This window comes from Falco naumanni, chromosome 1, assembly GCF_017639655.2.
Source record: "Falco naumanni isolate bFalNau1 chromosome 1, bFalNau1.pat, whole genome shotgun sequence".
NCBI lineage: Eukaryota > Metazoa > Chordata > Aves > Falconiformes > Falconidae > Falco > Falco naumanni.
In genome coordinates this window covers 27,345,572-27,363,554 of record NC_054054.1, presented here as the reverse complement: position 1 = coordinate 27,363,554, position 17,983 = coordinate 27,345,572, and the positions used below count along the sequence as shown (strand labels likewise).

Genomic DNA, 17,983 nt, shown 5'->3' with positions numbered 1-17,983 from the left:
GGGTAAATGCAGAGATGACTTTGTTTTGAACTCTGTACAATTGCTCAATAAAAATGTCTGCTATTCAGATTTTGTTTTTGGTTTAAACATTATAGTTTCCTTTGCCACTCCTGGCAAAACGCTTTCCTTATCCTGGAGGCACTTCTGTTGTTACTCTTTTTCTTAGTCTCTGACCTTGAGGCTCCACAGGGACACCAGAGTTCATCCCCACAGATTAGCTCTTAGGATTGGGGGTTACTTATAGTTTATTGGAGGGTGTGGAGTGATGTTTTTCAGATATGGACACTAATGTTTTCCTGCAAAAACAGTACAGGTAAGCTCAAAGCTGGAGAAACTGGATGTCATTACTGTAGAAAAAAAAATAAAATCTCATTCTTCATTATTTCTTTTCAAAGTACAGTATAAATTTCAACTATAAGGAACCTACTTCTGATTTTCAAATTTAAATTGCACATTTTTAGAGTAGCAGGGAGTTATCTGGCAAGTCAACCTCTGCTTTTTCTCTGCCTCTGATCCCAATTCCTCTTTTAAAAGACTCTTTGTGATCCTCTTAAGCAAGGCATATCAGACATTTACCAACCAAAGAGACTTGGAAGCGGAAGACACAGTTCCTATTTACTCACATGCTGTCTTTGAGAAGGAGAAGGTGAGATTCTTTGGGAGCCAAAATGCTTCAGCAATACATACTGATAAGTCATTCTTTTTAAACTGATACCATTTAAATTTTTATCAAATGTCGTAGCCATATTTTACCCACAATTTTCTTATTCTCCTGAGAGTTGAATGAGCTGACATTTATGGCTTTAACTGTTAGCATGCTGTATGTGATATATCTTAATTCACACATGCACACTGCACACAGCGGCAAGGCTTGCCAGGAGAAAAAGCAATTTTTCACAGTTAAATCTCCTATGGCTTTTAGTGGACTTACATCCCTTTGGGGACCTACTTCCTTTCCCTGCCTTTGAAAATCCAAACCAATATTAACATTTAACAGCTTTAATCCAACCCTTATACCATGTTTTTAATGTTCTTTAAACAGATTAATGAATCAAACTTTCTAATACCCGAGAGAGACAAGTGCTATTTGCATACAACAGATCCCAAAGATCTCAAGACAACAAAAATAAAACTCAAACCCCACTGCAGCCAGAGCAAAGACACGGGCTGACACTAGGGACATCAGGACCATGGTTTCAGCCAGCTGCTATGCTGAAAGCTGGGAAAAAACCAAGTTCCCTCTTTACCCACAGGCCTGTCCTTCCCTTGTAACATCAAACTCACTTGGAGCATGAAATGTTCCTGGAGACTATGGCATTGTTTTGGTCTGGTTAATATTTCTTTTTATAAAATTCTTTATCATGCTTTTCAAATAGCATTAGCACCACAATGACCTGCCACCTTTTATTTTTAAAGAAGTATGACTTGTCAGATTCCTAGGAATACCTATTAAAGCCAGAGGCCATGTGGTAGCCAAAGATCCTCCACACTTCTAACTAAGTACCTCTATAAAACATTGCTTCAAGCAGAGAAAATGTGGTAGATAAGGCACTGCTGGATGACAGTTACATTTTCCTCAAAGTAGGAAAAATGTCATAGTTCCCAAAGGCCTCATCTCTGTAGGCTTGAAACTGAGCAAAAAAAATAAAGTAAAAAAAAAAAGTAGCACTGTTTTCCATTTCTCAAGAACTGCCAGTAATAAAAAGACAATGGATAAGCCTTTCCTGTATATAATGCACTGTAGATGATATTTTTGCATCTTCACGAATGTTATGTATACAAAGTACATATGCACACAAATACATAGAGACGTCAAGAAAAAGAATACCATTAATGTAACCACAGAGTTGAGAAATCAAGCCTTTCAAAGGCTGGAAAATGCAGTATAAAAATAAAAAGGTCTCCTGTATTCATTCTAAGATACGGGATTTATTATAGAAAGGAACAGGAGAAATACTGGTGATTCCAACTGCACAAACAACATAAACCCACTTTTTGTACAACCCAGCATAATATCCTCTACCAAAAGTAATCCTTGGCCCTTCCAGTTCTATAGGCTGAAGAACTTTGGCTCAGGTAGTTTTCTGCAATCTTGTCATACTTGAATTGCAAAGGTCTATTAATTAAGCTAACTTTGGTTAAACTGCTCAGCTATCCTTTCACAAAAAATGTGCGGGTTTATCTGGGGAAAAGTTAATGTATTCGGAATGAAAAATGCAGGAAATGCATTCTCCTTGCTGCAATGAGACAAACTATGAAATCAAATTAAATTTGGTAAAATTATGCACAGCTGGGACAAGGATTTAGGAATCTAAACTAAACATTTCCCTTTAGTAATCAATATTATTACTAGTATCATTTTTAACCCACCCAAATAATGCCCTCATAAATTAGGCAACACACACTCTGAGTACCTCCAATTTTTCTTAGGTTTATGTGAAATAAAATTAATTAATTAAATATCTGCATTGATATCAAACACTGACATTCCATTAAAAGCTTTACAAATTCACCATTGAACTAAGTGTTACTGTAGGTTAAAATTAAATGAAATGTATTATTAATTCCTGCATTGAGGGATTAGAGCCAAGAATTTCTGCAGTGTGGTGGAGGTTATCAGCTGGAAACACAGCAGGGAAGACTGAGGATACCAGGATCACAGAATGCCCATTAGACCCAAATGTAATTATGAATTAAGCAATGTGGTCCTGGGATATTTCAGACAAAATGTTTCCATTAGAAATGTAATAATATTCAAGGCAATGTGCAAAGCACTGCTGCACCTTCATCTGAAATATTTTGTATACAATTCTGATCACCTGTTTTTGAGGAGGGGTGAATTCAGGATACAGAAACAGCGCAGATGGCTGGCATGAGCCAAAGAACAGACAGGCTACCATACATCAGAATACAGTAGCTTCATTAGTTTAACCTAGTGAAATAAAGGTCAAAGAGGGACACAGCATAAACACCAGAAAGCTAAAATAACTTTTTCAGCTACTGGGTAGTGCTGACACTTCATAGAAATTGTAATTATGAATTTTTTACCATAATTTAAATTTTTAACCAGCAAAGAAATAGGGTTCTGAAACAGACAATAGGAAAAGTGGAAACAGAAACCTAACTGGTTTTACAGAGAAACTTGAGTAACTTGTAAAAGGGATTGTATGATACAGTTGTCTGCAACAGGAAACACACGGCTTGATGATTCAAAAGGTCCTCTTGAATTACATCAGCCTACCTGATATGTATTAATCCTATAGGGATGGTATACCCCACAGGTTTTCTGGAGTTCACCACCCATAAAAGACTAAGCATCACTAAATGTTTCAAGGATTGCAACAGATGACAGGAACTACCACCTCAAAATCACTAAATCACTTTTTAATTTAATTTGAGAGATGTCAGGCAATGCCTGGTTGTGTTTACTTTATTCCTGAAAACACTCTGGGTTGCTACAGCCACAGATGCAGGGCCAGTGGTAGTCACTGGTGAAAGCAACCTCAAGTTCATAGGTTATCCAAGCCTGTGCTGTGTAGGGTCTTGCCCTCATCCCTGCCCAGCCTCCTCTGCCTAGGTTGCTCAGTGACACATCCCTGCTGCAGGAAACCCTGCATGAAACGTGCAGTAAGTCCAGCAGACTGTGTGAGGGACTAGCAGTGTTCAAGCAGCCAGGATTTGGAAATTTTGGTTCTTGGCAAGGGGACAGTTTGTTAACATGTGCTGTGGATCCTGGAGCGCTCCTAGCCCAGTTCTTTGACTTCAGCCTGTTTTCATCCAAGACCACCTTTTTGCATGGATGGTGTGGTCCCACGCAGGAGCTGTTTTCTGGTCCATCTGCAACTTTGTGACAGCACATGATCTGGAAAACCACGGCTATTGCACACTGAAAAGAAGCCTTGACCACCTACAGTCGTTGCCTGCCATTTCTCCTGCAATCTCATTAAGCCGTGTTTTGTTTTGCTGACACCAACACTGCCAAAGAGATAGCTGGCAAAGGAGACTGCATTAGTAATGTGGCTGGCATTTTGCCTCCTGCAGTTGAGGTCACTTCTAAGCACTGACTCTCTACTGGTCGACTTGCACGGACGGCCTAAAACTCCTTCAGTTCAGCTTCCACACGATGCAGCATGCCTGCAATTGCGCTGTTCCACTGGCCTTGCTCCACAGCAGTGATGATATCTATAATGACTATTTTTCTTGCCTTCTATCTTCTCTTCCCTAGCCAGCCACCTAAGCTGTTGAAATACTTGGTGAGCCTGTGTCCCTGTTCTGTTCCCAAAGCTCCGAGCAGCCCTGTAGCCCATTCATCTTAATTCACAGCAATGATTCCATTTCGCTGGAAGATTTCACTACAATTGTTTCTAATTCAGGTTAGAACCTTTCTTTTCTAGGTGAACCTTATGAAATACTCATCCCTCTCGTTCACACAAATCTTTTAATTTCAGAGATCAGAGATGTGCAGTGCAAACTCTGCCTACTTCACACAGTGCATAAACAACCCTAAATGTAGCATCCAGGATGGGGTTTATTTCACTTCACCTTAGCCATCTGAAAGTCAGCCTCACTCCATCATCTAGATTCCTTCTATACTGACTGGAAAAGGGAAATTTCTTTTTGAAGAAAAACTCTCACACTGACACATGGGGAGGTCTCACCCTCTGGAGTGGTCTCTTTCCACGTAACGCAGAGCACGTCTAGGACACCTAATACTCAGAAAGCTAAAGGTAGATCAGACTGATGATTGATATTTCATGCCTTAACAGTATTTTTTAAACAGAAACTAATTATTTCTGGCTCTTAAAAGCTAAGTAAAACTTTCTAGCCCATTTCAGAGAAGGCAAATAGAAGCACATACAGAATGTGTGACCTGTCAAAAGACAGACTGGCAATTACGGTCAAAGTCGCAGGAAGAACACGGGAGATCCTCGATCACAGTCCTGTGCTAAGGCCATTAAACCATGCTTCTTTCAACAAACATCTACTTGCTACCAGCAAACATCTCGATATAAGTTTTACATGGGTTATTAATTCCTTGTAGTGCCTTGCCTTTGAACAGCGATAAAAAGTGGCCACACACAAAGGATTCTCTGGAACTGGGTGGTTAGTTCATGTCCCCTAACCCCTTTGAGCCAGCTTAAAGGATGGCTTGAAGCAGCATCCAGAGTAGTTCCAAGTGATCCTTCGCTGCTCTGGATTCAGTGAAATTCCAGTGGAGACATAGTTGTACCAGAAAAAGGTGGGGTTTTTTTCCCAGGAAAGAAGGAACATGAGCAAAAGCAATCTTTCCTCTGATCATAACTGTGGAAGGCTTGCCAGCTCCAATCATATTTTCTGGTGTAGAACTGACCTCCAGCCTTCACAGGTACTATGTCATCTTGCACCCATGAAAGTCAGGGCAACAAAACTTCAAGTTCATAGGTTATCCAAGCCACTATAAATATCTACCTATGTGTGTATCTGTATTAATACATGTACATATGCATATCTGGGTGTACCCAGAGGCATGTGCATGTGTATGTCCACAATCTTACAATTTTTAGGAACTAATTCTTGATATTTAAATATTTGGTCTTACGAGTAACGTATACAGCTCACCATAAATTTGTATGCACCTAGGGGAACCCTAGAGAGATTTTTTTCACTTTATCAAGCCAGACTCAGCCTTCAGAGCACTGAAGAGACCCACAAGGCCAGGAGGGGAGAGGTATGTATGCCTATAAAGCCACAGTGAATAATTTGTGGTGCAATGTAGCTGTAAAATCACTGGGCAAATACCTGCCTTGCCTCTAGTCCATCGAGCTGGTGAACTCCTCACTGATGCCAGGGGGTGGGGGGGGTGGGGAGCAGCGGGGGCATGCCATGCAGCAGCTCAGCTGTGTCATACAAGAGGCTGCATGGGAGTTGTGAATTCTTACTGCCAGCTTATCAGAAACAATCATAGGACAAAGAGAAGGATTTGATCTTTTCCAAAGTAACTGACAGCAGAAAATACTGGGCTCGTCTGTGGTAAAGGTAGCAGTACATCCTGCACTCACTTAGCTACTGTGCAGAAAGAGAAAGCCTAAGAATGCAAAGCAATAGCTTTTTAAGGTTGTAAATGCTATACCCTGCTTTTCATGCCCCATGCTTCATGCTGAGGAAAAGCTGCAGCACACAGTGTCCTGGTTTTGGCTGGGATAGAGTTCATTTTATTCCTAGTAGCTGGTACAGTGCTGTGTTTTGGATTTAGTGTGAGAATAATATTGATAACACACTGATGGTTTAGTTGTTGCTGAGCAGTGCTTACTCTAAGTCAAGGCCTTTTCAGTTTCCCACGCTCTGCCACTGAGGAGATGCACAAGAAGCCAGGAGGGAGCAGAGCCGGGACAGCTGACCCGAACTAGCCAAAGGGATATTCCATACCATAGAATGTCATGCTCAGTCTGTAAAGTTGAGGTAGTTGGCCAGGGGTTGCTGATCGCTGCTTGGGAACTGGCTGGGCATCAGTCAGTGGGTGGTGAGCAACCGTACTGTGCATCACTTGTCTTTCTTGGGTTTTATTTCATTGTGTTGTCTCCCTTTTCATTACAATTATATTATTGTTGTTGTATTTCAATTATTAAGCTGCTCTTATCTCAACCCACAGGTTTTGCTTTTTTTCCGATTCTCCTCCCCGTCCCACCAGGGGTGGGGGGGGTGAGCAAACGGCTGTGTGGTACTTAGTTGCTGGCTGGGGTTAAACCATGACAGCCAGAACAGAGCTCTTTTCAATGAGCAGAAACAACACTGAGGAAACTGGAAATCTACATTATTTACTGCATCTGAACCTCTTTCTTATGGTAAGCAACAGCCCTGGCCAGCAAGCCGCAAACCAAAAGACACCTTAGTGGTCCAGGAAGTTCAGAGATCTCAGAGTTAAATATTGAGCAATGCAGGTGCAGGCTGCAGATGGGAGGTTTGGGTGCGAAAGCATGCCAACTGCATAACAAAACTCGATTGAAGGAAGCCAATTTTAAGATCTCAGTCTGAATTCATTGCACATAGATGGCAGGAATTCCACAGATACCCTGTCTGAGAAACAAGAGTTTTCAAGGTTCCTCAATGTGCAAGCCACTGGCATAAAAAGGAACCTGCTTTGCTTTGCTTTGCTTTCTTGAAATTACAGTTACTAGGCACACCCAAGTGTATCTCCTGTTAAATATGCGGGGGCAAACAACTCCTTGGTGCAAACACAGCTGAAGTGAGCAGGGAATTTAGTCTGTATTGACAGATTCAATGTTTTTTCAAGATTTGTGTCTAATATTCTAGAATTAAGAACTGAAGATTTTGCTGAAAGCAAGGAGGCAGACCATCTGTATTTATTTCCACCTTACTTCCACTCATTTTTTGTGCACTTTGTGTTCCCCTATCCACTGGGATATGCCAACCATTTTTAAGGCTGAAAGAAATCCTGTTTTGGTGTGTTCTTCCTATCTACTTATACAGAAACAGGAGCTCTAGTCTGTAAAAATGGACAGAAGTTCAAACAATGAATGAAATTACAAAGAAAAAACAACAGAGAAATGTTGGGAGGGGCGTACTGGGAAAGAAATCAGCTTAGCCTGTAAAGAGTGGGTGCTGATGGGCAGACAGACTTTACCATGCTTTCAAACCTGGAATTCTCCACATTGCTGCAAAACAGCCCAAATTAATAGTCTACCATTTGAGGGGAAGAGGATGTCACAAAGAAAATACATCTTCTTAAAGCAAACAACCATTGCTTGGCTACACTGCAACATTCAAGTAATGCCCACCACAAGTCTTAAAACACCAGCAATCACCCAAGAGAAGTCCACCTTGCATAAGACATTCCCCTGAGGCTCAACAGCCTTTTGGTGAACTACTGGCTTAAGAGTTTCTTTGAACAGGATCTTTGAAGAAAAAAAATATCTGGGCATTTTCTTCTTCATTAGGCTCCCCAACTGCACGATGTATTCCTATTTAAGGTGAATTTTAAGTGAGAAAGCTGTAACATCAACTTGCCTCACCACATAGCGACATAATAATGACTTGTTTCATTCCTCAAGGTGTTTTCTCTTAGCTTTGTTGAGATGTTTACTAATATGAAAAAGAAGCAAATATCTGTTTGGTAACCCATCACGCGATTTCATCTGTAAACTACAGGTGATAATAACACAGGTGACTCTGCTACATGTAAAGCTTAGTGAACAGTAACCCTACCAAAGTAGCCACTTGTATTTCCTTGAAACCATTGACGTGAATATTGGCATTCTGGATCTGGACCATTGCTCATACAGTGCTTTTGATACATAAAGCTCTATACATCTGCTAACTACTGCTACTGTTGGCACATACTTAAAAAGACAGACCTTATGATTTATTCTAATTTCTTACATTTTCATATTCTTACATTTCTTTGCTTAGGTCCCAAACCTACCTAACCTTGACAGCCAGCATTTTAAGTTTACACATTATTAGCTATTATACCAGAAATATTTACAGTGTATTAGGTTAGGCACATACATCAGTCTTTGCAGAATCCAGGATACTTATTAATTCACAAAGACTGAAATTATCTCTTCTCAAGTATGCCTTTGAAATTACTCCTAAGCATTTACTCCAACTTAAGGACGTAAATGAGATTTATGTGAGAAATGGGCTATCACTGGCTGTTTACACATGGGTGAATTTTATTCAGTGGGTGTGTATGTTGATTTTCTACTCTAGAATTTCTGATCCTCCCAATTCTTCCTTACTACCTACCAAAATCACTGTTGTTAGTTTTGGGGTTTTGCAGTAAAAATATTCCACGTGATCCTTTTTCCATTCACCTTTAACTTTCTTTCCCAGCCCTGATCGTAACTGCTTAAAACAGCTAAAATGCATCGGTGATCTTTTTGTTAATTACTCATGTAACTAAAAGCTAATTTGTTAACAGAGTAAGTCTTGGTTTCTGGAGTACTGTGGAAAAAATGTGTCACTGAAGACTTCTCTAAGTCAATGGTGCCTGTATAAGAAGCTCTAACTTTCTCAAGTGCTTATTTCTGAGAACTTCCAGCCCCGAAGGACTGATGTTTATCTCTGCAACAATTTTCATTGGGAAGATTTGGGAGTTTAAAGGCTTCAGACTTAGTGGCAAATTTTTCAGGAAGTACATAGCCCTTTCTGAGAGAAACATTCATTTGCATTTTTAATTCAATAATTATTTTCCCCAAAGCAATAAAATTTTGCTACAGCAGAATTTTTGTTAACCAAAGGTGGAATTTCTCCACTGATGTGAACCTGCTTTGGTCATGCCTCACCAGAAGGTTTTGCTGAGGGAGTTCTTTTGAGAAGCGATCATCATAGGAGTAGCTTTGCTGTTCATAAGGGACCCAAAGAAGCCTGAAGAGAGCATGCCTTCGGTGTTGACAGAGAAAAGTAAACTCGACTGAAAAGCCATCTTTGTGTCCTCCTCAGTCCCATGTAATTCAGACATCCCAGACAGACTCCTCAGCTGGCACGCAAGCAGCAGTGCTCTCCCAGCACCAATACACTTTAAAGTGCCCACATTATTAACATCCCCATGGCTCTTCCCACACCCATGCCTAGAAAAACCCTCTTACCAAGTTTCTGAAAGGATCTTCAGAAAGTGGCCACATGGCCATCCTCCCCTGTTCCTGTTCCAGGTCAGCTGTCTCCTCTCTGAAGACCTCTTCCTCTCCTCCATCTCTCCCGCATACTGTGAAAGGAGACAATAGGAATAAGAAGCTCATTGACGGTTTATATAGATCCAACAACCCACATTTTGTCACTTGTGTGACCCAGGAGAGGTAAAATCTCGTTTATGGATAGTTTTCAATAACTTTTTTCCTGTTTTGGGAACTGTTTCATTTCTGTTTAAATGTTACTATAGATACTGGAATCCAGCCTCACAAAGTTACATAAGCTGCCTTTGCAGCAGCAAGGGCAGGGATGTCAGGAGGGACACACAGTGTCCTCCCGTGCAAGCCCTACACAGGGGAGACTGTTCGGTGCAAGAGTACTGGGAGGGGAGGGAAAGGTACCCTTCACACCTCTGTCCGGGTCTGGGAGGCTGTCTGCCTGCCCTGTGGCCCAGAAGGGACCGAATGTGGCTGAAGCATCTGGGAATGATTGGGTGAAACTAGTCATAGGATAGTCATTAAGAATATTGAAAGGGTAATAGCAGACCTTGTTCAGACATTGAGAGACGGCAACACACACAAGCAGACATTCCACAGCTTGGAAACAGTAATGAAGGTACATTGCATGTGTCTGGACTGTTCAGGACAGGGGTGTGCACAGAAACCAACCCACCTTGGAAGAAGCTAACTGCAGGCCCAGAGTGCCACGTGCCCGTGCAGCCCAGCTAACTAGCTCAAAAAGCAGAGCTGGTCAGTTGTCATGTCAGCACTGTCCCTGTGCCGAGACCTGCGGTGGTGGCTGGCTAAGCACAGTTCAAAAGTCACCAGCTTGCTCAGAGCAAACTCTGAGCAAAGTTACCTAACCACGGTGGTATGCTCGTGGCCTCAGGCATTTCTCTATTACTCATGAATATTTCTTTATCATATGGTAGGGAAAAAGAAGTTTCTAAACCAACTTGTAAGTGCTTAAAGGCATTTGACTTCTTCACCATCATTTTCACAATTTTGGAAATTACTTAGAAAAAGTCCACTATCCTCAAAGCCCATCAATTCTCTACTGCTCTGCCAAATACAGCTGAATTCCAAGTGGATGTCAGCATGTAAGAAGGAGAAGGACGGTTCATTGATTTCTCAGTATTTTCAAGAAAGGTGGGTTCAGTTCCTGACCCCTTGAAACACTGAAGTCTAGGTCCATATTTCCAAACTGACAGGCATTTGAACATTTAACAGAGCATCTACCGATTCACACTGTAATTTTCACACTTCCCTGCTAATACTTTCTCTGTTTTCCATGAATGAAACGGTGATCATGCTTCCCTATTTCACAGAAGTGCAGCAAAGAGAAATTCTGTTAGCGAGTATGTGATGCTTATCATCAAAGTTCAATGAAAAAGACAGCTGAAATGGAGATTCCCTGCGTCGCAGGCATATAAAATGCCCAACTGTTTTTTCGTTTAAACTAGCATCAGTTGTAGTCTCGCCTTTCTTGACAGCTACTGCAAATGCTCCTTTTACAACCAGTACCAATGCTGATGCTGATGCTGCTTCTTCAGTAAAACAAGGACAGAGCTCAAGAAGACAGAGACATCAGGCACAGTCATTTAGGACCACAAGTGAGTAAGAATTAATTAACATCACGTGGCAATATAGGCTGGCAGATTTTATGAGCAGAAGCCTTGTTTCACCTTCCCTGGTCTTTTTTGCATATACCTGCCACCCCAGTTTCTCACAGCTCTTCAAATGTCATTTATACTGATATTGGGGCTTTTAACCCATGTGCAGTTTTTAATGAAACAAAGGCCATTCAGACACTCTTCAATGATCTGAGTATTCACAAGCTATGTGTGCAGTACAGTACTTGGAACAGCCTCTGACACCAGTTTAAAAAAGTGTATGGTTAGTCCACTTAACTTAGTAGACTTTTCCCAAATAATGTAAAACAGGTCAGACACAGGTTCATTGCATTTGCATACTTAAAAGACAGGGTTTAGGTAAATACAAAGAGGGAGATTAAATCATGCAGCACTGAGAAGGGAGGTAGGTGGTCATGACTCCAGTGCTTGTAGTGCACAGTTACATATACAGACATTTCAATTCTATTTCCTCCTTCAGTCACCAGCAACAAAAAAAGCCCCACAAGAACAAAAAGCAGCCCAGTTTGCCTTTAGAAATGCCAACAGAGAACAATTTCTAGGACATACTGACTCCTTCTCTTTATGAAAATTTGATTCCTTCAAAAGTCTCTCAAAATGCACGTTGAAAAGCTGAGGACTTAAAAAAGGACCTGGCCATTTAAAAAAATGTAATAGTAACATGAAGTGTTGTAGATTAAGGACCAGAAATGGTGACTCTTCCCTTAAGCTTAGACTGGAAAATGTTTTTCTGGTGCAAGTTTTATCTGATTTCATGAAAAATTACGAAGGTGTTTGGCGAAACACACTGTACAAATGCTTTTCCTATTGTACTGAAAAAACTATGAGCACAACTGGAAGACTTGCACATATTGTGAAATAGTTTCTTCACTTTCATGTCATTCTAATGTCACTCAGTATTTCTTAACGAAATCCTGAACAATAAACTGAGCTGTAAGCAGCATAACTATGTAGTACACCCCCATGCTTTTGGATGTTCTGGCCACATCCCCTGCTACCCCAGTACCTTTTCTTTTACAATCCCATAGACTTTGTTTGAATTCTAACTAATACCAGAGTATTTCAGATAAATTCAGGCCATTTTAACCAATCAGTTCAATGTGGTTCTTCGCTCAGAAATGCCAGTGTGACCTTACCATTTGCTGAATCTGTAAATAAGTAATTATTTGGCTTACTTATTAAGGTAACACACCCTAGCTAGGATGAAAAACCAGACCTACAAGATAATCCTCATCTCAAGTTTCTGCTGGCTGTACTGTCTCAAAGTACTTTCCCGTATTGTATTAGTGAAATTTCATCTATGCTTCACACTGAAGTTGGAAGTGTAAGGCACGGGTGGGCAAAGCAAGACCTCTAACAGCTGTTTTCTCTCATTAATTTATGTGCTTAGAATCTTGTTCTGCAGATAGAAAGATATCTTTTCCTTACCACAGAAACTGTATTGTTAAGCATGTAATTAAAATTTTCTGTCAAATAACTTTTCATTAAAATTGGTGGATCAATAATGGTATTACTTGGTGTCTGTGCAGAAAGCAAAGAAATACATTTCATACAAGGGGAGTATATTTCACACTCTAGCTGATATCAGCTAGAACATTAATCTTTTTGTTTGTACATTGGAATTCTAAATAACATCTCTTTACAAAAGCAATCTGAAAGTGTCATGAAAACAGCAGTGATGTTAAAAAAATTAGACATGTTGACATATATAAAAAAATATTTTTGAAAGGATGTTACTTTCCCAAATGTTTTTTGCTTTTATTACTTAAGAGTATGCAGCAAAGGGAAAACTTTTTTAAATAACAAAAATTGATGGTATTGCTGGTTAAAATAGAGAACAGCACTTATTCTCTGTTTTTAACCAACAGATACCATTCTTGCTGGAGTATATAGTACTAGACACTGGCCATTCCTTTATTGTGTTGTTAATGTCTGCATTATGGTAATTTTAACTTGCAATTTGTTTTCATTCAGGTTTTCTGTTTAACAAGTACAACATTTTATAGGTAGTGGCTGCCATGAACAGCCTGATTTTAAAGCACATAATGATCCTTATCTTCCCCTAAAAGTGGTACTTAATGCAGAATCACAGAACCACACCGTGGGTCAGGTTGGAAGGGACCTCAGGAGGTCATTTAGTCCCATGTCCTGTTCAGTGTAGCTCTGAATTCAGAACAGATTTGTCTAGGCTTTGTTCAGTCAGATCCTGAAAACCTTTTGAAAAGATGTAAGAGCCTCTCTGGCCAACCTGTTCCAAAACTTCATTGCAAAAGACTGTTTTTTCTTCTTTCGGCTGGACTTCCCCTGCCTCCTTGATTTTATGACAACTGTCTCCCATTCTCACATTGTGTTCCTCAGCTTTCAGCCTTATCTTCTCAGTAACTTCTCCATAGGTGCTGGGGAGGGCTGCTGTTAGGTCTCCCTGACACTTTCTTCTCTAGGCTGTCACAGCATTTACTGAAACACTTTTTTACAGAGATATTTTTAATATACTGATACATGTTTTTAATATACAAAAACCAACCTAAAGATGGCAAGTAGTCCAAACTGGTCAGATTCAGCAAAGTTTTTTTTCAAACAGCAAGGGAAGGAACCAATCTCATACCAACTTCAGTACATCTCTTCAGACAAAGGAAAGAGGCTATTCTTTGTCTGGCAAGTCATTCAAGGACCTCTCAATTCAGCAAAGAAATGTGCTAACTTTTCAGTAAGTATTTAATGACATTAGAGTAAAAGAGATACAATATTCTTCAGTTCTACATTAACTTTTCAAATTGTGCTAGTACACTTTTTTTAAGCAGTACCAGCTTTGTAAAGGGGAAAAAAAAAACCACATACACAAAAAATCTACCCCAAAAAAACATGGTTTTGGAAGCTCTTTTTGAATATTGAGCATTATGAGTCATTTGTGACTGTGTAAATTCCAGCAAGTCAATGGAGTTGTGTCAGACCTGGACTTTAATTTCTGATGGTACATCTTAAATTGCACAAGCAAACAAACTCCCCAAATGTGAAAGGAGGAAAAAAATGCAAAAATGTGTGTTAGCATCTTCCATATTTGAAGACACCTCTCAATCACCCAAATTAGACCCAAAGTTGTTCTCCCATTCTAGCAGGACACCTAAAAACCTGTGATCTCTGGATATACGAGACCTCTGAAGGTCAAACTGTGTCCTAGTCAAGTTATATAAAGTTGAAGCCATACATTATAAAACATGACAAAGTGGGGAAAGAAATGCTTTAATTAAACCAAAAAACAGTAACAGAAAACCTTAAAATTTTTCTATTTCCCCAGCAGTAAATAAAATAAATAATAACTGGAGGTACAATAGCCTTAACTATAGGCTACTATAGTTAGATAGCCTTAACTATCTCCTGGAAGATCCAAGACCTATTTTTCTCCTAGGAGTAATCTGGCATTCCATCGAGTTGCCTGACTCAGCAAAGTCAAAAGTGACTTTTACATGATATGGACACTCAGTAGATGTAGATACAGATATATCTAAATCACCTTTTGCACAGAAAAGTCAACTTCCATCTGTTAACGATTTGACTTTCTAACTGGCACATAGCAGGATTTTCTGAGAATAGCAAAGAGCAGAATTACTTCTCTGGACTTCCCATATTTTCAAGACTTTCACAGCATATCTTGGAACACTCAGCAATTCTTTTATACAGTGAAAGTCAACAACTACATAAGCAGACTAGTTTACATTTTATATGCAGTGAACTGAGCTGAACAGAGTAACCTACTTCTTACCCATGTGTTTCCCTTTGCTTTCTGTTGGGAAAACATGTATTTTTTGTATGAGCAAATCACATCATCTTTTTCCTGTCCTACACTCTGAGAAGAAATTCCAGCCCCAGTACTGAGGAAAATGACATTATAGTAACACAGCTCAAGAACAGTAGTAAGAGACAGAGCATCTACACAGATTGTAAGACTGTATTCTCAATTACATCAACACTCACATCTCCTCTTGAGTCCATGTCAGCACAAATTTGCTGAGAATTTGGTCTCCACACCCAACAATCTTTATACATATATATCTGCTATTACTTCCAAAATTGCTGCTATTCTTTCTGCTATCTAAATCTCAAGTGTCCCTCAACCACATCTTGGACATCAATACTTAATACAACAATCTTTCTACACTTCAAATAAAGTAACTCAAGCCTAGCAGCCTTCAGTAGAGGTTACACCTGCAACAAAAACATGCTTACTCTCAAAAAGTATCAACATGTAAAAAGAAATTCAACACACACACACTCCCAGTCCCCAGATGTTGACTCTGTAATTTTGATTGCTGCAGTGGGCTTGAGGGCTGACCCTCGGAGGGTTGTTTTTTTATTAAAAGCAGTCATGTGCGACTCAGTGGTTTTAACTAGAAAGAGCAGCCGTCCATCCTTTCCTTCTGCGAGGCGCTGAGCACAAAAGAGCCTTGTGTTGTGGTGTTTTAAATTTGTTTCTGCACGAAATGAGAACTCATTTCAGGGGTGAGGAACTACAGCAATTGCCTTGGTCCTCAGGCCACAGGAAGGGGCAGGCCGGGAGGGACCTGGGCCAGGTCAGGCAGCAGGACTCGTCACCCAGCGTATGTGGGCAGGAGGAAGGCCGGGAGGGGCTGGGGCGTTTGCCTCTGCCCTAGGCCCCATGCACCTCAGCACCAGCTCTGCCCAAGCTCCTCCGGTGGTTTCCTCTTGCCCGCACCTGCGTGCCAGAGCCGGGAGCCTGGCTTGCTCACCACCGCCTTGCCCTTCCTCCGAGCAAACAATAAGGTCCCAATTATGCAAACACACAGACTGACTCACGGATTGCTCGCGTGCCCCAGTGGCTACAAGACGAGAGCCCACTGTTTCAATATGGGAAGTTTCAACGCAATAAAAGCGCATCTGATGTTGTACTGTGAGGTTTGTAATACCTGCAAAAGCCTCTCCCAGGGACCACTACCCACAACGGGTAGTGCCTCTCCCAGCTCCCAGAACAGCATGAAAATTTGTCTGCCATAAGACAGGACTGTCACAGAATTCACAGGAGTGTATGTCTATACTGTAGTCACAACTGATGTGACTACAATGCAGTGTAAACGCAGCCAGGCAAGCTTTAAATTAGCTAGCTTGGGCACCGGTGGTAGTCTAGTTGTTGACTTCAGGCCAGCCTAACCACTCAAGCATTTACCCAATTTTTGGGCATGTTTTCCAGCCAGCTCCAAGTTCCATGCTGCCACAGCTGGATTGCTACCAGCTTCCCAGTTGACTAGTTTAAATCCAGCTCAGGTATGTCTGTGATGGCAGTGTAGACATACCTAAGCTTATAAATCATTTAAACTCCTATTTGTGTCTCAAGTTCCACATTTCTAAAAACTTGAAATTACAACACCGGCCTTCCTGTATCATCACTGTATTGCTGAGATTAAACGTTTTGGATGCTATAAATAAATACCATGTTAAGTGTGAAATTTACGGTTCTTCCAAGTTGTAAATCGTGTTTAACAAAAAACAATGAATATTGCTGGCTATGTGACGACCTCTGTCTCATTCATTCCAGAAGCAGTTCAGTGAGCACCAGATGTACGAGGTGACTATCTGACCTGAAACTCTGCAGAAACACAGTAAGTTTATACACAGAAGTCCAAATACCTCAAACATGTCTATGACTTACTCTGTATCTGTGGACTACGGAAAAAGCCCACTGATTCCAGTGGACATTTTCCCTGCATAAATACCACTCACTGACTATATAGTACATTTTGTAACACAGAGAAACTTGGAAGAAATGCCAGCTTAACACTTGCACTGCTTGGGACCAGCAAATCATTCCAACTTCAGCCCATAAACTGAAGTTGAACTAAGGACTGAAAAAGTGCACAAAATTCTTAACTATTTATTTTGTCTTTAACTGATTTTTGGGAAGCATAAATTTGTGCACAATTTCAGTCACATTCATCACAGTGGTAATTTATACCAAGGGTTCATTTCACCATGGCTGGATTTGGTCATTTAACAGACATCCTTTGCATTCAATATTTTAAGACCAATTTGTTCAAGCCAAAGATCCATACTTTCTCTTCACCCACTCTATGTACCACCTCCTGTCTGCTTATATCAGAAATTTCTATGTGCCAGCACTCCCTAATGCTCGGGAGTATGGATCCTCAAGACTCCGTCATGTCAAATGCTCCCTATCATGGCAAGGGCTCATGCCATGGGCCACAAACCAAAGGACACCCAAGCAATGTTCTTTATCTTTTCAATAGCACAGACTTACATACCACTTCTCTTACTCCTGTTTTGAGAAAGAAATCATTCAGCACGTCAACATTTGAAACGCTGCAGGGAGGATGGGCAGAGGGGAGGTGTTGTGCTGGAAGATGTTATGGGCTGCCATCAGCTAGCCCTTTGATCTAGAAACACTTCCAGACCTGGTTAAAACTGCTGGGTCTGCTAACCAGATGGCAAGGACTCTGTGTGTTCCCAGCTTCTCCCTCCTGGTTTTTCAATTCCCATTAAAATCTATGAGGTTCTAGTCCCATCAGAATTTGAACATTCCTTCAAATTTTTGAACTGTTAAAGTATGAAACCAAATGCAGGAAGGCAACAAAATGCTGACAGGTGTACAATCTTGCTTGGCACCACAAAAGCATCATTCCCAGTCCTGCCTCTTGTTTGCCAACATAAGTCCAAAGTGACTTCACAAGAAAACAG

At 40.6% G+C, this 17,983-nt stretch overlaps 1 protein-coding gene across 2 annotated transcripts in view; it reads right to left on the bottom strand.

The window, feature by feature from the left end:
- Positions 1–17,983, bottom strand: part of LOC121085188 — a 65,985-nt gene that overhangs the window by 46,438 nt on the left and 1,564 nt on the right. Inside the window, exons 1-2 of one of the 2 annotated variants that reach the window (XR_005826978.1) lie at positions 10,300–10,396; positions 9,588–9,703 (exon numbers count right to left, since the gene is read on the bottom strand). Coding sequence is in view for 1 of the 2 variants with exons in the window: in XM_040587543.1 (XP_040443477.1) it covers positions 9,588–9,703 (116 nt within the window). In the remaining variant the exon portion in view is untranslated. Of the gene's footprint in view, positions 1–9,587; positions 9,704–10,299; positions 10,397–17,983 lie in introns of those variants that run through there. The other variant, XM_040587543.1, reaches the window with a different exon arrangement.